The following is a 26,063-nucleotide window of genomic DNA, read 5'->3' as shown; positions in this document are numbered from 1 at the left end:
GTTAACAAACCAGGAAGAAACAACACTCCAGGACACAGACTAACTTATTAGAAGTCATAGATGGTTTCAGAATCAGAAATACTTTATTGATCCCCTCCTGGGGAAATTGTGGTTCATTACAGTCACTCTGATGCCAGCATAGAGAATTAAAGCAAGTAGAAATAAGTACCAACACAAAGGTAAAGTTTTGAATGCAGGGATTTTACTTGTACTGGAGTATTTCCACAGTGTGGTATCTTCCTCTTCCACTGCTTTCTAGTCATATTCAACTGGATAGAGTGGAACGTGTGACTTTGAAATGACTTCCATGCTTGTCTGAACTACAACTGTACTCTTCATTTCTCTTCCAGGCGAAGTGTTCGACTACCTCGTGGCCCACGGCAGAATGAAGGAAAAAGAGGCCAGAGCCAAATTCAGACAGGTCAGTTAAACCTCACACCTCACCTGTGTGTGTCTGTTTCCCCACACAGTTAAGTTATGTCTCAAGTCAGATGTAGACATCTGACAGCCAGCTGTTCCTTGTGATGAGAAATGGAGCAGAACAAAGTGAAGTCTGGACTGATGAAGAAGAGAGGAAGAGGACATATACATTCATGCTTACTGGGCATTACAATGGCTGAAATCTGAGTTACTTGACAGCAGATATTGTTTATAGTCCCTGCTTTGCTTTTAAAAGGTCAGTATGAACCTAAACCAGTAGACTTTTCCACTGTGATTCAGACCTGTCCTCGCTCAAAGAAAATCAGTCATCCACTGTTTATTCGTAGAGCTGAGGTATATTGTTCAGGATGGCGTGTGAATGTGCCAGTGGAGCTCATGACTTGCATTTACATGTTAAGTGCAAACATTGAATGCAATTACCTTCTCTCTATTTTCTTTCTCTCTCTTGTCAGATTGTGTCGGCGGTGCACTACTGTCATCTGAAGAACATCGTTCACAGAGACTTGAAGGTGATAACACCACGTTATAAGAAAAATAATGAAGACCTTCTACAGATAACCAAAAAATCAGTTACTCCCTGTCTCAACCTTAAAAACATTATCCCTTTGAAATGTCCCACAATTTGAAAGGTGACAAGAAAAAGACCAGATTTTTTTAAATGGGGAAATTTAAAAATAATAATAAAATTAGGAAAAATGCCCAGAAAAATATATTCATAATTATATATTTTTAATTAATTTACAGATTTCTTTTTCAATATTGAGCACTTTTTGGGGGTAATTTCTTGTTTGTTTGTTTATCTTCTTTTTTCTCGCATATTTTAATGTAATTTCTTTTTTAAACTAATTTCTTGTTCATTTTTTAAAGGGTTAAACAGACTGAATGTACTAATTTAAATGTATGAATGAATGTGATATTAACAGACATTTACGTTAAAGCTGATGCGTATAGCTTTGCCAAACTGTTCTCTATGACATCAAGAGACAACTGAAATGATGCCATTGCTGTATGTTCATGTGCTTCACCATCGATGTTGTTTCGTGCAGGCGGAGAACTTGCTACTAGACGCTGACTCTAACATCAAAATAGCCGACTTTGGCTTCAGCAATGAGTTCACTGCTGGCAGTAAACTGGACACATTCTGCGGCTCCCCACCCTACGCCGCTCCAGAGCTCTTCCAGGGGAAGAAGTATGACGGTCCAGAGGTAGACATCTGGAGCCTGGGGGTCATCTTGTACACACTGGTCAGCGGGTCCTTGCCCTTTGATGGACAGAACCTAAAGGTGGGTGATGTGAAGGCTGTTTTGGTTCATCATAAATGTCATATGAGATGACTGAAACTCCAGTGAAGAGTTTTCTCAGGTTTTGGTGTACTGCAGTGAGGACATGGGGTGCAGTGGGCAAGACCTATAGCTTTCAGATTAACATTCAGAAAACTTTATCTGTCTGTAGGGACTACATATAACATACAGTATGAAATAAACTCGGACAATAAACATATGGCATATATTCTATACCTCAGAGATCTAACAAATGTTCAGATTTTGTTTCCTTCCTCGTGAAACATTTGCAAAGCTGTTTTTTTTAGTATTTTAAATCCTATATTGCACTTCTTCTTCCTTTGCTGGTCAGTTAGTGGAATAATCGTTCATTGTCGTTCATAATCATTGAAAAGAATGTGTAACCACTGCATGTGCACTCATGTCCTTGTGCACATGCACAAGCTAAACAAAACGGCAAAAAAACGGTTCCACTAGAGGTCAAAAACTCCAAAAGGGGCAACATTGCACCTCATCTTTTGACCCAATATTAATACCTTCTAAAGATATTATTAGCTGCCAGCAAGAAAGCCTTAACACGAAAATGGTTACAGGCCGAAACTCCAGCTGAGACTGCCTGGATGGATATATTGTTTTTCTTGCGGTACTAGGAAAGATGAATTATGTATGTGACCTCACAAGATGATCACTGAATAACTACCATTTGAACTGACTTGTATATTCATCAGTCCAATTGCTTGCATAAATAGAAAGGCGACCAACTGTTTGTACATTTTGCAGTGTTTAATTGTATTTCAGTGTTATTTTTTGGGGAAAAAAAGTATTAAAAAAAAAAAACTCCAAGAGGAATTTTCCATCACATATTTGTGCATCTCAACATCACATCACATAAGATTTTACCAAAAGACAAAAAGCAGTGATTAGATATTGCCTTCTTCTGATCTTGTATTGATTTGGTGTCTCTGTAGCGGGAATTCATTGTGTCTCAATGTGTGCTGTGTTCAGGAGCTGCGGGAGCGTGTTTTGAGGGGAAAATATCGTGTGCCCTTCTACATGTCAACAGACTGCGAGGGAATCCTGCGTCGCTTCCTGGTCCTCAACCCTGCCAAACGCTGCTCGCTGGAGGTGAGGAGGAAACATACAGCACATACATGCATACAGCATGCTCAAAATGAGCACATCAGTCTTTAAATAATGAGCTCTCCTTCTCTTTCCTCAACAGCAAATAATGAAAGATAAATGGATTAACATCGGCTATGATGGCGATGAGCTGAAGCCCCACACGGAGCCACAGGAGGACTTAGAAAATACCAGCCGCATTGGTGAGAAACAGGCACCTGCCACTGATAATTTATATACTTAATCATTGATCACAGGATTAACTGATAACCAATATGGAAATATTTAGTGGTGGTAAACTGGGAGCGTCTGGCTCTGGTGAACGTAGCTTTTTTAATGTTCCTGTTTCAGATGTGATGGTTGGGATGGGCTTCACCAGAGATGAGATCAGAGAGTCACTGATTAGTCAGAAGTACAATGAGGTCACCGCCACATACCTGCTGCTGGGACGCAAGAATGACGTGAGTGTTTCAGTGTGGCTTCTTTAAATGTTTTGTTTGTTTAGGGTCACAGATGTGTACTGTATTTTAGTGAAATATGGTTAACCTTTTAAAACAAAGGCATATTGGTTTGATCTCTTTCAAAAACAGACAACAGACAACAAGATATGGCCCAAAATCTAGCAAGGAATTAGTAAAAAAGTAGAAAAGAATTGAGATTGAATCCAGATTGTCTGTTCTAATTTTTGTCTTAATTTTTGTTCAATTAAATCGAGGTGTGTATGGTGAACACTGGGCCAGAAATTGGGAATATTTAACTTTAAAATGAACTTTTTTCTAAAATAAAATTGAAAAATAAAAGGAGTAGTTGATAAGTATTCACTTCCTGCTACTCCTTTTCAGACATGAGAAACATCTGTTTGTTTACTGATATGTCCAATGGGCATTCTGGTGTTATTCTTGCTTATATTTTATTTTGTTCTCTGATTTTATTTTGCATGTTCAAAACAAAGATCTAAGCGATGCAATACTTAAATGTTATCAGTATTATGAGAGTGACAATTAGAAAAAAAGCTTCATTAAGTTTCTACTAATGCAATCAGGATATTTCCGACTGCTGTAGCTTCACTTTAAAAGCAAAATCACGTTAACTTGTCTTGCCCCGTCTGTTTGTCTGTTCCTCAGACGGAGGCCACTGAGTCTCGGTCGGGCAGCAGTCTGAGTCTAGCTCGAGTCCGATCCAGTGCCATCACCAACGGAACCAGCAAACACACCACTTCCTCCTCTGGAGCAACTTCTTCATCCTCTGGCCACAAGGCACAGCGCAGTGCCTCCACTTACCACCGCCAGAGACGACACTCTGACTTCTGTAAGGCAGAAAAGGGAGATCAGTGGAGTTTAGCTTCTTGTGATCAGCTGGAGTCGGTTTCATTTATTCTGAATTACCTGAAATCTACCTCATTGAAAACTCTGTTTCCTATCTCTCAGGTGGTCCAGGAATTCCAGGGTCAACACACCCGAAACGGAGTCCCAGTGGTGTAGGCGAAGGTGCAGGGCTTAAGGAGGAGCGGCTGACAAGCCGCAAACCAAGCACCAGTACTGTTGGTTCCCGTAGCATCCCGACCCCCTCCAGTCCCATGGTTAGCTCTGCTCACAACCCAAATAAGGCTGAGATACCAGACCGCCGCAAGGAAGTCAACACAACCACAGTAAGGGCAAATATTTTGCGGCTGTTATGAATCATTCAAATGAAGACGTCTGTCACTTTTAATCACTTATCATGTTTTCTTTGTAAATGATGTCATACATCGGTTCTCTGTCCAGATGGAGGGCAGCCACTGGAGGCAAAGACTGCCAACACTGCACAAATGACTTTGATATGTGTTTTTTTTACGGCTGTTTCCTTCAATCAAATTGAGAAAAAATAAGGGCCACCGAACTCCCAAAATAGTAGGATGTAAAGGGGAGATGTGAAAAAACAAACACTGAGAAACAGCAGCAGATGTGCATCAAAGACCCCGGTCTTTAGTCTAGAGGAGTGGAGTTGACTAATGTGAAACGTTAATGTTGAGATGTTGGATTAAACATGTCTCGAGATGGATGCAATTACAATGTGCTGTGCCAACTTATCCATGTTATAGCTATGAGACAGATTTTTAGCGGTGTTCATTAGCCTCTGGGAACAGTAGGTAGAAAATAAGAAATAAAGTTAGCTAACACTAGCTAAGTTATCCTGACAGCAATGCATCCATGTAAAGAGCTGAAATATAAAAGAAAGTTATACTCAAGCACATTTACTTACATCGGCCAAAAGCAAGACGGCAGTCGTTTCATAGACTTAATTGTTCACAAAATAGTAACGGTTCACTAGACTTTTGTATGCTTTCATCGGCTCGCTGTGTAACATTAGTAATGTCAGGATGTCTGGAGGTAGAGGTCATTTGTAACTTAGACTGTGTCCATAGTGGGCAAATTGGTTAAATTGTTGTAAAGATAACTTTTTTGTATGGATCACGCCCAACATATGTTTCAATTTCTGAATGATACCTGCTGCCTGCAGGTTCATCTTACACTTTTATGTTGTCACGTTCCTCTGTTTCCAGTTCATGCAGTATATGGATTTATCACTTCCAGCCCCCCGTCTGAATTTCTTGTGTCATAATATTCACGTGATTGTAAACAAGCCATAGAAAGGTACAGATGCCAGAATCCTCAGTCCTCCTAATCCCATTTCCTCAGATTACACTACACTGACACAGATATTATGGAGACTGCAAACATTCATGTCCTTAACAGATTAGAAAAGAGTCAAGCAGTAAAACACTTACATACACAGATGAATAACAAACTGTAGATTCACACAGCAGGGAACATATGGAGATTATTGTTGTTCAGTAAGATTATTTTGAGTAAGTAGGAATTTAGGGAATGTAACGAGTTGAAGACAGCAACCAGATTAACCTTAGATTAACTCTTTAATGTTCTGTATTGCCGATACAGACAGAACTCATGACTGTCTGAGGTCAAAAAGACGAGGCAGAGTACCAGGTGGACGGGGTTTCCTCATGAAGGGCTATTCAGATGGAGAAATATAAATTGTCAGACTTAAGAAGGCACCATAATAAATGTCTTTTTTATTGAAGTCCTCCTTTCAGTTTGTTATGTAGTAAATGACATCCGCCCACTCCCATTTGATTAAGAAAGACCACTGAGGACATCATCCATTTCGGTAAATTCATGTGATTTTCTGATTCTTTCTCCAGAATAACATCCCTGCCAGTGCCATGACTCGAAGAAACACGTACGTGTGTACAGACCGATCCAGCACTGATAGACACACACTGCTGCAAAATGGGAAGGAAAACAGGTGAGAGGGGTGTGATATGTACTGTAAAGGATGAGCAAAGTGCCCTCACAGTATCCCTGCAATCCAGTGTACTCAAAATTAAAAAAAAAAACTCAGCCAAGCCCGAGTTTGCCGATATACACACACCTAATGTCACAGCAACATGGCGGTGCATACAATGAACCAAGCAGAGTTTTTTTTTTACATTGAATACGAGGAAGACAGTTTACTTATTTTATACCCCATTTATTTTTGCTAATGGCGCTCTGGTAATTAATGTAGGTCCTCTGTAGATGCTAGTGAAGCTCAGACACTTGACATATAAATATAAGTTTGGTGCGAAGGAAGCGCATTCATATTCATAGTTAATACAGTGTGAAAGGATATTGTAAAGGCTTGGTTTGCTGTGAAGGACTGGTTCCACTGGTACAGCTTGTCTCTTTTTGCACAGAGCTTAGAGAGTGTTTGGCCCGGGGTGTTTGTCTCACATAGATTTTGTCTCTTCAAGAGAGGATAAAGGGCTTAAACTGTGCATGAGTGGGTTTGTCCGCGTGTGTGTGTTTATGTTCCCAGTATGAACTGTCTGTTGTTGTGACAGATGGTTGTCTGCTTGTCCGTGTCAGAGCATGGCAGCCACCATCTTCTCTCTCTTTCTCTCTCTCTCTCTCTCTCCCCTCTCTTTTTCCCATGGTCACTCTCTCACTTTCTCACTTTCATTCTGGCTGACCTGTTTTTCCTCCCTCTGTCTCTTTATCAGTCTGTAATTTTGCCGCTCAGAGGAAGAGCCAGAAGGTTCCTGTCTGTCGTCTGACCTCCAGTAAAGATTTTCCTGCACAGATGGAAGAGGGAGGGCAGGGGCAGGTCAGGCCGAGGGTGTATCAAATTGAAAAAGGACAGAGAGTTTTAAATCTAAGAATCCATCGAGAGCAGCACAAAAAACATGAATGAGTGATTGCACAAATAATTTTAAAACGCTTAGTGTTAAAGGAATACTTCAACCCCAGACGATTATTTGTATATCAGTTACTCATGCTGTCTTGCATCAAAGTTTTGAAGAAAACTTTGTTTTACCTGCATCCCTCCACAATGAAAGAAGAATCCAATAGCAAAACTATATCAAAAGAACTATTTACAAACTTCCAAACAACTTGTGCAGTCTCTTTAAATTGAAGTCTCATTTATGCTCATTTCAATGCCAGACTTTACTGACAGAAACACTAACTTTACTGCACTGAACACAGAAGCTGCTGCTCTACCACTGCCTTATCTGTCGTCTGTGTTAATTTATGACTTTGGTGAATCCAAAGGAAGCGGTAGACCGTAGTTCCAGTGTTCAGCAAGGTAAAATTACAGTTTGTTTTTTTTTTGTTTTTTCAATGGAGCCTGGCTTAAATAAGTTTCACTTTCCATTTAGTTTTAAATAGTAACATTTAGCAAAAATGCATGTTTCTGGTAAGTACTGAGCATACGACTGGATAATTAGGACTTGAATTATACTGCATGAGTTGTGTGATACTTTGTTAACAGACAGTTTTGCTACTATTAAACATGGCTGCCCATGTCTTCCATTCATCAGGAGTTTTCTCTGTTTTTACATTCTTTATTCACCGTGGAGTAATACAAGGAAAATAATTTTTCTTTACAAATTCAACATAACACAGGGTGTGTAATTGATATATAAATGATCATTTGAGGAGTGAAGTATTTCCTAAAAGCTGCACAAAAACATTGAAGAAAGTGGCATCACTAAACTGTACAAACATGCTCATGTGAACCAATCATTATGCTTTAAGATACCAAACAGAGAGAAAAACATCAGTGTTCAGGATGGAGCGCTGACACTTTGGCGTTTGAGAGACAGTTTAGGTTTTGCTCCTATGTGTCGATTTGATGACACACCCAACCCTATTACATTCAGGAATCACAGCAAGTCAGTATTCTCCTTTGTAGCTCCAGTTTTTTGATTGAACAGGTGGTGGTAAGGAATGTAGGGCAGTGAAAAGGAGGGACAGATGAGGAAATGAGAGGGAAGAGGGTGAGGAAGAAACAGGAGAGGGGGAGGAGGCGAGCAGGAGGAGAGAGCAGCGGGATGAAGTGGGGACTGGCATAGTGCCAAAGTAACCCTCCACTCGCCCCCGAGGCCTTGTCAATGTAATGCCATGCCAGAGTGGTTGATGGGACAAACACGTGTATGGACACACACAGATACACACATTCACGTCTAGTTAATAGTGTTCATGAAAATTGTGTGTACTGTTCTAGCAAATGTGCACAGGAGACACAATATACTGTATATGGACACAGCAGTGTGTCTATGTGCTTACTAGTTTGGTTTATATAAATATAGAATATATATGATATAAATATATAATAGGCCCATTTGTTGGACACACATTGCTCTGTTTATGCACATTGTACACACAGACACTAATCTCTGATGACACCAGAAGATAAGTGACATCATGCTGAGACACACAGTAGATGTAGACCAGAAAACACATCAGAAAGCTCAGTGTAATGTGGACAAACACACCAGAATATCCTGCTGGGGTATAAATCACGGAAGCATACATTGTTGAGATTGTGATTTGCAAACAGTTACCTGTGTTGTATGTACATACTGTGCAAGCGGCCACCCAGACTGATCTAGGCCAGTGGTTACCCGACTGGTCCAGCCAAAGAACACATTGGCTTAGAACACACAGAAATAAAACATATTGCGAGAATGAGCAGAAACTGCATTTAAAAGTAAAAACCTCTGTGCCAGAAATTCACTGTACTTCAAAGCAATTTATTGACACATTCAAGAGTCACTTGTGGTCCATTCAGAATGTCCCCACAACCCTCCATTTGGGAACTACTAGTCTAGGCAATTCTTTCAATTCCAGCAGACGCGTATGTGCCTCGTCTGTTTTTGACCATGACATAACTGGACTTCAAACAGTATTAACTTTGCCTGTAGGCTACAGCACACCAAAGTAGGAAATAACAACAATAAACACAAATTAAAGAAACCCAATAAAAGAAACCATTTAACTACAAAGCTTGCCTACTTACTTATGGCAGAAGCATGAATATCAAGGAAAAATAACAAATAAATGTGTAAGTCTGTAAACTTTGGCAAGCAAAACACTCCACTTCTGAAACGCTCCCTGTGTGGTATAACGCCGTGCAGAGGACCAAACAAGAGCTGGGGTTGCTGGAATTGTCCCTCCTGGCTCCCCTACAGTCAAGTTGGCAGCAAAGATAACAGAAACAGTGACTATTTCATCTCTTATCGTGCCTAACTTTAGTGTATCATAAAATATCAGGTGTGGAATTAATCTGCAAATTCTTAGTTTCAAAATTAGACCAAACTTCCATGGATGTCAGATTTTCAGTTACGATGAAGGCCAAAATGTGTCCTGTATCAGGTGGGAGGCTTGTTTTAATTCCACCTGATTTAGTGAAAACATTTAACTGTGAATCATCACAATCACGAGAGGTCCTCAAGCATAGAGTTATAAATGTGCACACAAAATATGAGGCTTCAGTAGTTCGCAAGATTAGCTGCGGTAAGACAAATACAAACACACACACTTGACCAAACACGATACACTCTGGGCCTATGCCTGGCAGAGATAATAATCCTTTAACGTTAGTGTATGAATACTTCCATTTTAGGCTCAAAATACCTACAGCTTTTGAATGATGTTAGAGTCCAGGTGTTCAAGGGATTTTTAGCTTGCTGATTCAATCACATAAGTCTCACTCATGGTAGTCTCAAACCTGTTAGACAGGACTGTCATTGAAATGATTTATACTGGAAACTTTTACAAGCATCATGCTGTAACAGAGAAGAATAAAAACATCATAAATTTAAATTTACAGGATTTCTCTGTGAATGAGAGCTGAACATCGTTCATTTCTCTCTGCCTTTCTACACTTCTATTCCACTTTTGAATCAATTCAGTCACTTCCTTTTCTCCTCTTCTCACCATTCTTTCAGTCTTCATCTGTCAAGCCTCTCCACCCATCTCTTTTCCTCTCCTCCCTCCCTTCGTCTGTCTCCAGTGTGCCCTCCTGCAGAGAGCTGCAGTAGGCAGCTAGTTCACATTGATGTTAAACGATTTTGCTGTGTAACGGCTGTGCTTCAACTTAACTCGTTTAATGGTTCTGCCCCACTTGAACCTTGTGTGTGGGTGTTATCTAGAGCGTTATGAAAAGCAGCCTCAGGCCACCAGGCAACCAGAGAGTCAGGGGTGGAGAGGTGTGTGAGTGTGTTCCTGTATATTTGACAAAATGTAAGGGAATTGGATGAGAGGTAAGGGGGGTACAGAAAAATAAGAGGGTCTCAGTAAAGACATTTTGAGTCACTTTTTAAGATTAGGAGTAACTGTTGGTCATGGTCATGGTCGTGAAGAGACTCTCACTCTTGTTACATTTTCTTTCTGTCGATCTTTTCTCTGCTTCCTGAAAAAGTCTTAAATTACTTCAGTTTAAGGCCATACAAGCATTACAAATGTTAGATTCACTTGTTCTAGGTTTTTTGGGGTGACGTGACAAGATTTGGTCGTTAGTCTCTAAAGAAAACTGCTCCAATATGGGAACTTTTTGGATTTGAAGCCAACAAAAGAATTGTCCTAAATGGCTGTGAGCTACGTCATTTCGAGGGGAACTTGTTGGATACCTTGTTTCTATTTATTCCTGTCGCTCGCTTTGAAAGCACGGCTATGGACAAAAAACAGCTTATTGGTGAAACTGGTGAACTGGTTAAAATAAGGCATTATCAATATGATGTCTCTTCTTTTACTACAAAAATCTAAATAAGGGGGCAGATAGTCAGAGGGTGTTCATTGAGGGGCTGAAAGTTTCTGGAAAATAACCATTTCCAGGGGTGTTTCTAGGATTTGCAAAGATCGACTTCAGTAGGGTGTCCAAGGGGATCCTTCCCTGCGATTTTTTGTTTTGTTTTGTTTTGTTTTTGAAAAACAAGCCTTATTGTGATGCTTTCACATGCACTCTGGTACATAATTTAACTTTAAAAACTGTTCTTTTTAACTTTTAAGATTAATGATAAATTGCAATTAGAAAAACAGTTGTAGTAGTTAGTAATTAGAAGTAGGCGCAGAATACTTTACAAATGCTATCATTAGAAATGTATTGATTAAAAATAGGATTTATATATTTATGTTCACAAAGGTGGAATGTAATTACATTTATTCAAGTATGAATGGAATGACAGACTATTAGGTACCCCCCTTTAAAAATTATTAGGCTTATTCTTATTCTAGAAAAATATATATAGCCTATATATTTAGTTCAGGGGCTACTTATAAAATATTTGGGGCTGAAGCCCCGGGCACCCAGGCCTAATGACACCACTGACCATGGCCATTAACAACCTTGTGGCTGTTGGCTATATTGTATGCCATTTCAAGTAAAAATCACAATATAAAATGGTTTTTTTTGTATTGTGGAAGGAAGGCAGATAGCAAATACTCACCCATTTTATATGTCATTATGTATCCAGTCTGATCTCGAGCACACAGCTGATGCATATGTGATTTGTATACTAGAAGTAACTGAAGTGCATTTTAAATGGATTCAGTGTGGTCAGGGTCCAGCTCCAATATTGCATGATGTGTTGTGATATTTGGATGCTCGTTTGCTACTGAGACACAGCGTCAAAAAACTTGTTCCAGAATATTAAAAGATATTTCAGCAGGAGTTAGTATGTTGTCAGGTATAAGTGATGCCTGTATAGTTTTGAACTCACAAATTGAAATAATCTTGCAACTCACAGTTTTCTTCCTCCTCTTTCTACCTCCCCGCCTCCCTTCAGTTCCTTATCCCACCGCCTGCCCCCCGCCTCACCCTCAACCCACAGCATCGCCGGAGCCTCTGGGACCTCTTCCTCATCCTCCACACCCTCCTCCCGCCTCTCCAGGGGATCCACAGTGCGGAGCACCTTCCATGGAGGGCAGATTAGAGACCGACGCCCTCCTTCGCATGCTCCCCCAGCTTCCCTGACTCCGTCCCATGATGCCAGCCCGCTGCCCCATGCCAGGACCCGGGCCACGACCAACCTGCTCAGCAAACTCACCTCCAAGTTGACTCGCAGGTAAGGGGAGAAGCTGGGAGAGAAAGAAGGGCAGGATGAATAGAAAAGAGTTTTACTTTTGTTTAGAGGTGTTACTATGGATAAAACTAGAAGAGATAGATTACGAATCAACTGTTAAATGCAGGTTTTAGTGCTCATTCTGACATTTGCAAGTATTTTAAGGACTGAATATGTTTGATGATTCGTGCTAACCATCCACATGTGGTGAGGTGACACCAGACTGCCTGTGAAAGTCTGTATATGTATTGGCCGAATTCTGGAAAGTGTAGCTCTTTTGCTGTAAACGTGTACATGAAGATCAATCAGCTAACTTTGCTGCCTCTCACCGTCTATTCCCTAACCAGTACTAACCTATCAGCTTTTTTTCCTCTAATGATGAAGCTTAACAGGCTTCAGACCTGGGTCCAATAGTGTTAAACATGATTCCTTCTGTTTGTTTGACTTGCTTAAAGTAGGAGTCTGGTTTCCCATACCTGACAACAGCTGTAGGATTTCTGCCAGATACCAGCTGCTCCCCACAACATTTGCTGTTTAAAATTTGTCTGCCTCATCCAACAGGAAAAAACATATGTAGCCCAGTGAAACAGCACTTAAGATATGTATAAAACACAAAATATTTACTCTGTGTAACAGACATGCTGCTGAGTTGTGAAGCAGTGGAGTCTTATACGTGGAATTACTGGTATTTAAGCTCATGTTGCATAGAAATATGTTTTAGCATATTGCTGCTTTTTCCATATTTACTTTAATTTATCATTTTACAGGCATTAGGGTTGCAGCATCATTCCTTGAAACTGCATACCCTGGTATGAAAGTTGCTGGTTATCATACCATGGACATTTGATTTTTCACGGTATGGAGAAAAAAATGCTACACAGAAAAAAATGCTACATGTTTTACACAGTTGTACTAAAAAATAAAAATAAAAAAAAAAGTTTCAAATGTAGAATTAATAATTGTTTGTATCAACAAAAACAAACTTCTATTTTCATTTTTGAATAATTATAACAATTGTTTTGTAACACCATATAACGCCATAACTCCTTCATGTTCCAAGCTTCCAGCAGAGTAGACGCATAAGTTTGACCTCTCTGTTTTGCAACGTGCAACTGGCAGAAAAACGTGCCGACTGGCATCAAGTGCCAACATCTGAGGCTGAAAAAAAAACCCATTCACAAGTGCCAAAAGCTGCAGTTCCTCTAATGGCCGCTTGAAGCTGGCTTCAAAACAGAGTCAATATCCATATACAGAGATGTTAAAATGCCTAGCTTTAAAGGAAAAAAAAAACATGAATACAGCCTGGTACAAAAACTGGTTTTGGTCTCTGTAGCTAATTTCAACATGCATGACAACTATACTGGGGGGCTGAATTATTATATAACTCACCTGCTTTAATTGTATTAAGCCTTAAAGTAGTGCATATTTAAAAGCAGAGCAGCTTGAGAGACAGGCTGTCTGCCGATAATGTCCTCAGCCTCTCAGTCAGATCCAACCCTCGCTCCTCCAAAGCTCTACCCTCTTGCCTAGATATGGCCAGTTTTGGCTACAAATAAACAAGATGGCATCGTCTGGCATGCCAAACTCAAGGCTTCATGTTTGATGTCACATTAGCTACGTCCATTATTATACAGTCTATGGCCAGCATCGATAAAAGGAATTCATTAACTTGGCAGCATTTGATCCTGATGGATCAGACAATTTGGAACTAGTGATCACCATAATTAGTGACGTTTGTATTTATATAAAGTAAGTAAATAAAGAGCAGGTGAATGAGACAAATGAGTAAAAATTATATTTGACTGAACTGTCAAATAGAACTGGGAAGTAAATGGTTTCCTTTTGGCAATGGATACAAAATTTCATCCTGCAGTGGTGAAGTTGACTGATGAATACAATACTAGCAAATATCTCCTGTATCCTCAACAATTGTGTTCAATACATGAGCCAAATCTTGTTCCAACCCTCTATCTAAACCATATTATGGTAAAGTCCAGTTCCAGTTTCCAAAAAATCCAGTTGTGTTCACTGCACTTTTTAGCTTCTTTCATCAGCTGCTGTTCTTATGCGAGTAACCTGACCCAAAAAAGTGGCACATATTAAAGAAAATACATATGTATACATTTTTGCTCTCTATCATAATTTTAAAAATATGATATTCATTATTATAAATCTAGTTTTATGGACACTTTTCACTTTTCTGGTTAATTTTCTAATAAACCTCCCTCCTTTTTTTAACACAAATTTTCCAGTTATTTTCTTGTAACCTTTTGCTAACTTCTCACGATTTCCTGGACATTCCAGGTTGGTCATTGCCTTTTTTTCCCACATTTTTTGAAAGAAATCAAACCATGAGCACAGATTACAATGGGTTAAATAGCTTGGGAAAGGTGGAAAACTAATGTTGATCGAGGTTCTGAAGAGTTAAGCTGGTACAAACAAGCAACCTATTTGACCCAGGTCTGCTGGTCAGGTGGACATACTGAATGTCTTTCACAGTCAGTTCTTCTCTGCTGCTTATTGTTGCTTTATCTGTTTGTTTGATTCTTTAACAACTTTTGCTTTTCCTTGCCAGTCACCTGCCAGTCTTCTATCCTTCTTTTACCTGAACTACAGTTTGATTTGTACTTCTCTGCCTCTTCTACCTGTGTTTCTTACTGTCTGTCATCTTCTATATTCTACTTCCCCCATCACTTGCTTTCTCTTTTGTTCAATGTCTCTCTGACTTTCTGCGGGTAATTTTCCTTTTTTTATCCATTCCTCTCATCCTCTCTTCATCTCCTTCTCTTCCTCTCTCCTCCCAGGGTCACTCTTGACCCTTCTAAACGTCAGAGCTCAAACAAGTCCATGTCGGGCTGCACCCTCCCACAGGGGACAAAAACAGTTAGTAAGTCTTCCTTTCCCATGTTTTCTGGCTGCTGCTTCTGTCTGTCCGACTGTCTGCCTGCTTGCTGGTGCCCCGTCATCCCCTGTACCCTTCATTCGCTGTCTGTGGCAGGTCGTAGTTTAGTTATACAAACATTTATCTGAGGCAAAGCTTTTCTACAGGCAGGAATTCAATCAGTATTTGAGTTCAATTCAACCTGCAGGGCTCTGGCTCCAAGACAAAACCTCATTTTCTTTGTAAATAAGAGGGGAAATCGATTCTTTTTTTTTGGTTTACATTTTCCACATAAAGTGCAGTTCTGTAGTTTCTCTTCAAATATGTGTTCCATCGAGAAGAGTCCAAGGAGAGTTATGTTTGCTTGTTTGAAAGGGGATTAATAGAAGTGGGCAGTATAAATAAAATCTGTTGATATCTCACTATTGATATATATCGTAATATAGGGATTTTTATGCAGTTTAATTGCTTACAGATTAAATGACCTAACCTGACCTAATTTTGGCTAATCTTGTGAATTAAATTTAATGAAATACTTGGAAATCCAAACAGGGTATCTGCAGGTCACAGTTAAGTCTTCAAAGGCATTTAATTCTGTTTCCTCGGGGGGAAAGAAAGGCCTTCCGAGGTCAGGGATCCCGCTGATCCTTAAAAAGTCTCAAAAGGCATTGAATTCATTAATCTAACAGTAAGGCTTGATTGGTATTAAAATTACTTAAATGGTCAGTCATGGGAAGTAGGATTTTATGTTGTGCTGTAAAATCTCAAAATGGTTGCATCTATTATTTTGTTAATAAATTCCTCTTTTTAAACTTGTCATGTTCAAAATCCAAGCAGTGGAATCTCACATGCAAACACAAACACAAAGAAAACCAAACAAGGGTGTCAAATATTTTCCATTTCTTTTGGTAAACCAAATAGATATTTTTATGATAATATAATATGTTCATTGTCTTCAGTGTGTTTTGCTCAAAATAGGGTTTTTATTTCAACATTTGAGGCAAACATTTGGGCAACATAAAATTGTCCCTCTTCAATTTTGTTTATCAGAAAATTGGTCTTGAACCTCATTCCAAGTGGCATTTAAAAAAGCCTTAAAAAGTCTTAAATCTAATTGGACTAAAGCTGCAGGAACCCTGTCCCAGATATCTTGAAGTCTTAGATTTGATTTACAAAAGTTTGCAGCTGTGGGAGATGTTGCACACTTCTAAAGCTGTCCTTTACATGCTTTACTGGTCAAAAAACACTTTATTTTCCTCATACCGTCTGTAATAGTGACTGGAATAGTGACTGTATGAGTGTATGATTCATCCATGGTCATAATTTAGGTACTTTCAGAGGCCTCAGCCGGGAGCCTCCTTACATGCCTGCATGCAGACAGTGAAGGACTCTGAGGCCTCCGAAAGTACCTAAACCATGACCAGGGATGAATCATACATTCATACGATTACTTTTAATACGCATGATTACATTCAAATACTACAATATTGAATAATTTTCACAACAGATTGTAGGGTGTTTCAGGGTCTTCTGTATCTCTGCACCGTCCATGCAGCTGTGGAATATCTGTAACTGAGAATACTTGTGCACTGAACTGAACTGATAATCCGAGTAATTTCATTCACCGTCAGGCTCTGACATCAGTCCAACATACTGAATCAGCTGGGAAAAAAGCTAGTGCCGAGTTTATTCTTACCCAGCAAACTTAACAAGATTGTTTCTTCCTGTAGAGCAGCTCTATCTCAAAACAGTATGTTTGTGTGACTAAACTTTGATCAGCAGCTGTCGGCCTGAATGTCTGTCTGTCTTTGTGTCTGTCTGTCTGTCTGTCTGTGTGGACTGCTTATGTCTCTGCTGGCTGGGCTTCATGCTGTAGCTCTCACTCGAGGCTGTAGGTGTCACAGCTTCTTCCAACAGTAACACACATCAGTCTTGCTTTTCTGGGACAAAAAGGGGTGAAGTTGGATTAATTTGTAGATGCGAGAGTTCAAGTTTGTTACACACTTGTTTTTAGAATAATCGACCTTGTGAAGATGTTTTTGTGTGTCATCTGGAGTAAGTGAGTTTATTGCAACTCCACTGTACTAGCCTGAGTCATGTAATCAACACCATATGTTTACTCATGCTGTTAACAAATCAGCAGGGCTGTGGGATCCTGGACAGACAGGAAAGGGGGGTGGGGTGCTTTATTGGTGTTTTATACAAGACAGAGGAAAAGGATGAAGAGAAGTGTTAAAATCTGAGAGAGAGGTTTGTTCACTGTCTTTGACCTCATCACTACTGTTAATGTAGTGTGCATCACTGCGTCCAGGAAGGGTTTACACTCTTACATGACCTCTCCTTGAACTTTTGGTTTGGCATAGTTTAGATGTTTTCATGTCTGAGTAAAAATGATTTGGTCTGGATCATTGTAGCGTTGAAGCTGTGACATTAGGAGCACACAGCGTGTGTCTGAGCCCTCTGCAGGAGCTAGATGCTTGTAAGAAGCCTGCACCAGTCATCCTGACTGACTGACCCAGCGTCACTGCCGTTTTAAATCAGGATTAGTTATGTAACCAAGATTTATCCTCCTCTTAAACGGGGATCTTGCACAGCTCTCCCTCAAGATACAAGCAGATTGTCCCGTTACACTGCTGCTAGCTTCTCTCGCTCCGTCACTTTCTGCTCTTCTTCCTCTCAGCCTTAATACAGATCACACAATGCGACACTCATACTGTACAGTTTATACACAGATAGGCGCTAGCAGTGCTGTGCAAGTTCCTAATAATAAGCACTTAGTCAGTTACATCTCTCAAAAGTAATTCAATTACTTTACCAGTTACTGCATAGAAGTAATTAGTAGGGAAAGTAACTTTTATGTAACTATTAAATACCTGCTTCAGTTCTCTTATTAGTGCACACTATGTTATTTTAGTGTTGCTGTGGCACAGAGTGGGAAAAGGTGTCATATTTTATCTGTAGCCATCAATATAATTAAAAGTAAGCAGTGCAATAAAACAATAGATATATTTATTTATGATGACCTCGACAGGCCTTAAGATAAAACAAAAGTCAGTTTTCAATCCTTTTTTACACTTTGCAAAGCAATAGACACAAAATCATTTTATTTTGATGTATTTTATACAATTCTTTATAAAAAAAAAACTATAGCAGACATTTATGATGCATTACATATTTATCAACCACCAGAAGTAGTGGGATGATAATAAAACTTTATAAAGTTGTAAAGTAAGGTGTTACTCCCAACTCTGGTCATCAACTTAATGCACTCGTCAAGGCGACTTTGGCTTCAGTTTCTGGGGGAGGAATTACTCTCTTTCTCTACCCAGACAAGAAAGACAAGGTCATTTAATCTTGATGGGACACCTCCACTTCTTCAGTCATAAAACATTCACATAATTAATGTTGAGTTCAGGCTTGTGCTGATGCAAGATTTCAAAAGATTTGTTCATCAACACCATGGTGTTCCCAACAGAGTTGCTGGATTGAGGTTTTAATCCAACAGGAAGAACCCTCCAGATATTTGCTGGATAATTATTTGGATAACATGATAAATGCTGGGGCGTATCCCAGTGATTATCTGTGTGGATGCTACTGTGAGAGAGGTGACACTGAGACACAGACTTAACAAAAATCGAATCTTAACGATCTAAAGCCACAGCCCTGCAACAGCTTCTCGGTCAGAACCGGGGTCACATAGAGTAGGTTTCATTTGTTTAAAAAAAAATCTGTCAATGAAATCTTCTTACTGGCCCCTCCAGGCCACCCCCAGTTCCTGGAATAGAGATCGGGTTGCCAGGTTGGTGGGAAAGAACTCGGCACACAGAGAATAGCACCAGCAGCCTCTGGTGGCCATGAAGGGAAAGTGCAATAAGCAGCTTCCAACCTGACAGTCTGTCGGTGGAGCAGAGGAAACTGAAATCCAGTGCACCCCACAGCCGCCATGGGATCAGGCATCCTGGATCTGTGTGGCCCTCTGATGTGGCAACACAATAATCTACTCTCTAACATGTAAAGGGATACATAGCTACAAACATACAAAGTAAGATCACACCTGATTTTAATACTTAGAAAAACAAAACAAACGCTATACGTACTTTCAATCAAACTTGAAATGTTGGGGGGGATATTGGGAGCAATATAAGTACATAAATACAGTAAGAGATGAAATGGAACATTGCAAAAACTAACAAACCCAAACAAAAACAGTTTAGCTCCTTGAAACTTGAGAAAATCTTTGGAGGACGGCAATGAGCAACATCACAAGAAATTATCGAAAAATTAGCAAGGAATTACCTGAAAATTAGCACACAATAAAAAGAAAATAAATAACACTAATATAAAAACAAACAAGAAAATAGCTTGAAAAAAGTGCCAGAAATGCAAATAAAATTAACTTTAAATTTATTTACTTCAAATGAAATGATTATTTTTTAAATGTTTTTTCTAATATGTTTCTCTCTCTTCCTTTTTTTTCACTTCACTAATTCTCAGTTCATTTTGCCGTTGCTCACTGCTTTTTTGGCCATGTTTCCAAAAGAAATCAAACCAATTTATTCAGGTTTCAAAGGTTTAGATGCTTGTGACAGCCAGCCAAACGTGACATGAGAAACTGATGTCGATCCAGGTTTCAAAGTATCAAAAGTGGAGTTGGACTCACCCTAAATGCTCGTTAGATTATGAGGTGTAGATCAATTAGATAGGCCAAATGTGGGTTTTTTTGTCTATTAAGACCTGGTTCCCTGTTCTGGATTCACTCCCTCTACATTTGTTTATCCTTCTCATTTGTTTTGTCGCTGACTTTGACATTTTGTTGTGTCACATCCATCCAGTGCTCCAGTGTGGTGAGTGTAGGCTGGGGATGATCCATCTGTGATTTGAAGACGAGTTGTCGAGTCTTGTGTTGTGATGTGACTTGGATTGACTTGATGCAGTGATTAGGTGCATAAAAACAGGAAGTGTGTGTGTCGGGTGGGGGTTGAGCCAGGAAGGGAATTGGTGTAAAAATGGACTGGCCATTTGATTGATTCCTAACGGATCCGTTTGTCTTCCTCTTGAGGGTCACAGACGAACCTGAGAGAATCAGCAGATCTCCGGTCACAAGGTGAGTTCACATTTATATATTTTTTCAAACGTTGGCATGCAGAGTGAACCAGTAGAATAATCTTGTGTGTCAGCAGCATCACAAGCAGCCTGCTTTTCATAATATTAATCACAAATAAATGCCATGTGCTTAAAGGATGTTAAACACCTTTAGTTTACTCTTAAGTGAGATAGTGTGATACATATGAATGATGCTGTTACTGCTGTTGTTTAAAAAAAATAGTTCAACATTTTATAAAAATGTTCTTATTTGCTTTCTTTCAGATAAACAAATATGTTATGACTTACATAATCTGTACAAAAGCATTTGTGTGTAAACGGGAGTTGGCCATTTGATATAATAATATCTTAAATGAATCTTAAAATCTTAAAATGCAAAGACAAGTAAATTAGGATTTAATGAATCTTTTTTTTACATTGTATCGTAAAATCTCAAAACAATTGGTAGCATCTATTTAATCATCCATTTCTTTGTCCACATTTTTTATTGTAAAATTGGTCTTATATTTTATCCCAAGTGGCATTAAAAATTCTTAAATGCAACTTGCATTCTTCTTTAAGAAGCTTTAAGAATAACAATTAAAACACATATGTCACAAAGTACTTAACAAGAAGATAAAAGCAGACAAATAGAGCAAAAAGGATTAAGGTAACTATACAGAACATTACAAAATCAGTAACAATATAGTAATTAAATATGAAAGTGGTTAAAAAAAAGAAAAGAAAAGGACAAATATATGTGCTTTGTTACCTTTGAATATGGAGGAAACAACTAGCCTGGCTCTCTACAATCTTAATGCAAAGCTAAGCTAACCATCTGCCAGCTCCAGCAAGAAAACAGATTAGTTATCTAAAATGTTAAATTATACCATATAGTCTCTGCCAGTCTGAAGATAATTCAATTAAAAGAGAATTTAGAAGTAAAGTGCATTTACAAGAATTTGTCATAAACAGAAGCGTTGTATTCAGGCTGCAGCTGTAAATGTTTTCATTCTCAGGTTTTACTGAGACCTGATGTTTTTCCTTCTGATCACTTTCTAAACATCAGAAGTCTACATGAAGTCACGCATCTGGTTTGTGATCCAGCATGGGAACTTGAGCATGGGAATTTTTCTTTTCTCTGTGGTGACGAAGACACAAGGAAATAAAGTAAAATAGATTTGAAAGTGCTCATACTGACAATGCACATTTTCTGCTCAAATGTACAGAAAACAGAAAGATATGCATACTTCTCTCACCTGGATCTTTCAAAATCAAGAACCAGTCATCATCATCGAGAACTGAAAATGCTATAAATGGTCAAACACAAATCCCAACCGTCCTATATTCCCCATACACTTGTAAAATGTTTAAACTAAATCAGGTCATAAGCAGTACACTGTCATTATTCTGGTACGTTCACTTCTTACATGCAGAACAATCACACACAACAATGTAAAGAAAGTATCTAACTTTTTTATTTTGGCAGACACACTTTGATAGGATACGTAAAAACTGTGACAAAAAGCAACCATTAAAAAAAAGAGCAATTAGTGCGTTGAATACAACAAAAGTATTTACAATACCTACATTGATATTGTATTTTTTTGAGTTACCAGTGTCAGTTTATTGATATGCTATTAAAGGTTTTGTGTACTTCCTCTCAGCCTCAGCTGCGTCAGCCCAGTCTCAGTCTCAGGTTAAAAACAGCAGGTAAACCAGGAGCAGCAGGCTGATGTTAGCTAACAGTCTGTGGTTCTCCCTGTGGTAGATGATCCCTGTAGGTAGAACCTTTGATTTAAGAACAAGAAATAACTTTTTATTTTGTCTATCAACAGCTCAGTCCCTGAAACTCTTTACCCTCCTACACCAGCAGGCTGACGTGTTGAGATCTATGTGTGTTAGTTGGTCCTAGATGGATTTTTGGTTGGTTTTAGAGTTTCTGAAGTGGGGTTTTATGGGGTAAATATCCATAGTCATTATATTACATAGATAAAACACACTGTAAAATCTGACAAGTTGATCTTACTTAAAATAATCTTGGAAACCGACTGCTTTGAAAAAGGAAGTGAATATAATTATTAATCATATTTTTTTCTTAACTTTAATTTTTTTTTTTAATTTTTGTAGTTGTAACTTAAAAAGGACAACTGGAATAACCTTGTTCTTTCTAAGTGTTAGCAACTTCAGTAAACCAAGTTAGTCTGACCTAACTTGATTATGACAAAGAGGATTTTGCCAATGATGAATTTAGGAGTGAGTTCTGTTTTGTTAACATATTTTTAATAATAACAAATTTTAAGCAAACTTGACAATTAGATATAAAGTGAACATAAATTAAATTTAATAGTATATTTACGTCCTTTTAAGATCTACTGGTCAGAACTTTACAGTGCAGCAGTCGACATGCCCCCAGGAGGCTAAGCAATGCACTGCTGCAGATGAGGGCAGCAGCAAAACGTATTTTAGCAAATTAAAAAAAAAAAAAACAACAAACATTTAACTTTATGCCATGGGGAGAGTATTTTCAAGCTTTTTTTTCCTTTATTGTCAGAGTCACAGTTGAGATCTTCAGTTCCACATCTGTGTTCCTGTCAGAGGTATCAGACTCTCTTTAGGAAAAACTGTGATTTTACATTGCTGAACAGGAGCTGCTGGTCTAATACTGCCTCGATCAGTAATTTTGTTCGTGTTATCATGTGATTTTGGTGATTCCAAACTAATTAGCCCTTTAAAATGTCCCACAATAACACTAACTAACCAAGTGATCAAGGCAGCCGTAGAGCAGCAGCTCCTGCATTCAGAGACGTTAAATCACTGTTTTTGAGTGGAGTCTGGCTGTCAGGGGGGGCAATAGAACAGCTTCACTTCCCCGACTGAAATCCTTGTCTGACACTGATATAACACTGTGAAAGTATTCAAAATATAGTATACACTTAAACTGATATTGATCTTTTTTGGTGGCTTAAACATGTTTTGTTGCTGACCCCGTCCACAGCAGTACATTGTTTAGTTTTTGTGTCAAACTCCAGCCTGCTTCTCAAAATTTGGGGGCATACGGACTGACATCCTCTGCATACACCGACTATAGCCTATGGGCTCATTGAACCCAACTTCCAAAGATTCAAACTACCCCTTTAAGAGTGATTTATCAGTACAGTGTGTTATTAATGATATGCATTTGAGTATAATCTCACAATCAAGAACGAAATACATATCTTATCAATCCCAAATCCTTGACGTGAGCAGTTAATTTGAGGTGTTGTACATTCATTGTATAGCATAAGATGTTGTTAGACTAGAAAATGCATGTTTACTTATCAGTGATCTAGATTGCCACAGAGATATAAAAATCCAATAATGTATGATATTAATCCTTGTTCTTCTCCTCCCCCTCCCCTTAACCACTCATGCATTCACATTCACATTCACACAACCATATCTCATAAACTCAAAAACATAAATATTCATTCTCATTTATACTTGCTCCTACATTCACATTTGATTTCCTCTTTTATTTTTACTCTCCAAATCTTTAACCCTTTTAACTCTCCTCCTGTAAACATCCATATCAACCTTTTTGTTTTCCTACTTTTCCTCCTCCATCCTCTTTGTGCATCACCCCTTTTGTCCCCCTTTGCAGTCGCCATCTATCTGGGCATCAGAAAGCGGCCGAGCCCCGGACCCCCCGATGCGGATGGGATGTGAGAGTGCGGAGCCCCCGCGACCCGGCCGAGGTGGTGCTAGCACTGCGTGAGGCGGCGCAGGGCTGCGGCTGCCAGGTCCACCTGGCCGGGCCTTTCCTCCTGTCCTGCACCCACGGAGCAGCCGGCGCCCGCGTGGCCTTTGAGGCCGAGGTCTGCCAGCTGCCCAGCGGGCTGGGCCAGAGCAGCGGTGTGAGGTTCAAACGCCTGTGGGGGGCACCGTTAGCCTTTAGAGACATCGCCACCAAAGTGTCCAAGGAGCTGGAGCTCTGAGGGCGACCGGAGGCGGGGCAGATCGAATAACAGACAGGACAGGCTGAAGAATGAGGAGGGATGAGGAAGAGGAGAAAGAAACCATCTCCTCCTCCTCCTCCTCCCTGGGCTCCACCTCATCTGATGCATCTAGCGATGCCTTGCCTCCGCTAAAGACCCTCCTCTCCTGATGCCACCAATCACAGCCAGACAAACGGATGCACAGACACGGATAGACCGCCATTGGCAGACAATGACCCTTGACCTTGGAGCTGTCAGTGACCTACGACCCCTGCTTGAAACACACCACCACCTCCATATTATGTGAGCCCATGGGTCAGGTTGTTTTTTTTTTCATGTTTGATGATGATGAGAATGATGTTGCTGAGAATGATGGAGATTGATGATTTGTTGACGTTGTTTTTCCTATTGTATCATATTTGTTGTCATCATTCCTTTTTAAAGAGCTGCTATTTAAAGAAACGTTTGTAATTTTTGTGTATTAAGTTTATTTTCTTTCTTTAATGCTTTTAAAATGGGCAGAAGTGTGACATCTGTTGTCGTTTCTTGGAAGCAGGCGTCACATATTTCAGAAGAGAGGTTGCAGTCTGACCTCCGGCCTCCAGAGGGAGACATGCAGAAATGCAGAGAACTTGTGGCAGACTGAATGAAGTATCGCAGCCTTTCTGCCCATCCACTGGTAACGCCCATTCACTGCTCAGTTGGGATTTTAATTTCTGTTTGTACCTTTTCTGGTTAAACGTTTCCCTGCCTGCTATCAGTATCTCTACTTTGCACTGATGGCAGGCATGTGAGCTGCTCACAGAGGAGCAAAGCTGCCTGATAGTACAAACTGGGCTGATAATCTGATCATTTGAACATGCTCTGCTCCCTACATACACTCTTCGGTTGAGATTTTATTACACAATAAGATGTGTAAGCTTTTTATTTTACAATGAGTTTCTGATCTGGAGTTGCCTGTGCACAGGCCAAAAGGTGACACTTTACGATATTTTAACCACGTACTGTATAAAAGATGGACGACATAACAGCTCCCCAAAAGTGAAGCCAAAACATTTCGATCGCCATCTAGTGCCTGGCTGCAGGATAGGTCATAAAACCCATTCCCTCCATGTTATCAGATGGGTCAAACTAAAAACTCAAAGTACACATCAAATCATTTTCTCCAAAATTCTGTCATTCTGTCATTTTAGATAGTTCTTATCACACTGATGTATGTTAATTTTTCTGACAGTTTGATTTTGATTAGTAATTCGATGCTATAAAAAGAGAGTTAGACGTCATGATAAACATAATTGGCAATAGGTGTGCTTTCGATCAATGGTACTGCTAATGATTGTGCGGATGGGTGAATAGGCATTAACCATGGATGTATTTAGAAAATCTGGACACAGCCATGAAGGCAGGGTTTTGTTCATTCCTATGAGAGCTGCTCAGTGGAGCATGAAGCAAAATAGCTCTATTCCCACGGCATGAAAGTACCCCGATTTTCCGCAATACGGGGCCTATACAGCATGTGCACTGTGCTCGAGCGGTTAAACTCTGCTAGCGGAGCAGCTGACTTCCGGTTTAGCCTCTTATTAGCTTGAATGGCGATGAAATAATTTAATCTTGTGGCTCTTATAGGCTTTCCAAATGCTTAAAACTGAATGGATTAAATCTTGATAGTAAACGAGTCATGTCATGTTTTGACGATCACAAAAATGTATCCACTAGTTTACAGACGTCTCTTTCCCAGTGTTCCTAAATGGGAAAAGGTCTTTCTGGGCCCTATAGCATCACATGACAGTGTAAGTCCACTTTTGGCTACTACGTATAATTTGCCTTAAAGCCTGGCGCTCTTCCTGGTGACTCAGCGTGAACTTGATACCATGGAGATTGCTACCATGCACTCTGGC

General features: G+C 39.5%; 1 protein-coding gene across 3 annotated transcripts in view; it reads left to right on the top strand.

Moving 5' to 3' along the window:
• mark4b (MAP/microtubule affinity-regulating kinase 4b) overlaps nt 1–24,636 on the top strand; it is a 71,404-nt gene extending 46,768 nt beyond the window's left edge. Inside the window, exons 6-17 of one of the 3 annotated variants that reach the window (XM_042486201.1) lie at nt 351–421; nt 894–950; nt 1,488–1,724; nt 2,727–2,846; nt 2,944–3,043; nt 3,192–3,301; nt 3,965–4,148; nt 4,268–4,488; nt 6,043–6,146; nt 11,950–12,228; nt 20,166–20,210; nt 23,832–24,636. In XM_042486201.1, coding sequence (XP_042342135.1) covers nt 351–421; nt 894–950; nt 1,488–1,724; nt 2,727–2,846; nt 2,944–3,043; nt 3,192–3,301; nt 3,965–4,148; nt 4,268–4,488; nt 6,043–6,146; nt 11,950–12,228; nt 20,166–20,210; nt 23,832–24,165 — 1,862 coding nt within the window. In that variant the 3' untranslated portion in view covers nt 24,166–24,636. Of the gene's footprint in view, nt 1–350; nt 422–893; nt 951–1,487; nt 1,725–2,726; nt 2,847–2,943; nt 3,044–3,191; nt 3,302–3,964; nt 4,149–4,267; nt 4,489–6,042; nt 6,147–11,949; nt 12,229–15,029; nt 15,271–20,165; nt 20,211–23,831 lie in introns of those variants that run through there. The other 2 variants (XM_042486203.1, XM_042486202.1) reach the window with 2 other exon arrangements.
• Nucleotides 24,637–26,063: the final 1,427 nt, after the last annotated feature.

Source organism: Plectropomus leopardus, chromosome 5 (assembly GCF_008729295.1).
Source record: "Plectropomus leopardus isolate mb chromosome 5, YSFRI_Pleo_2.0, whole genome shotgun sequence".
NCBI classification, from domain to species: Eukaryota; Metazoa; Chordata; class Actinopteri; order Perciformes; family Serranidae; genus Plectropomus; species Plectropomus leopardus.
Note: the sequence above shows the minus strand (reverse complement) of the source record. Positions and strands in the feature narration are given on the sequence as shown.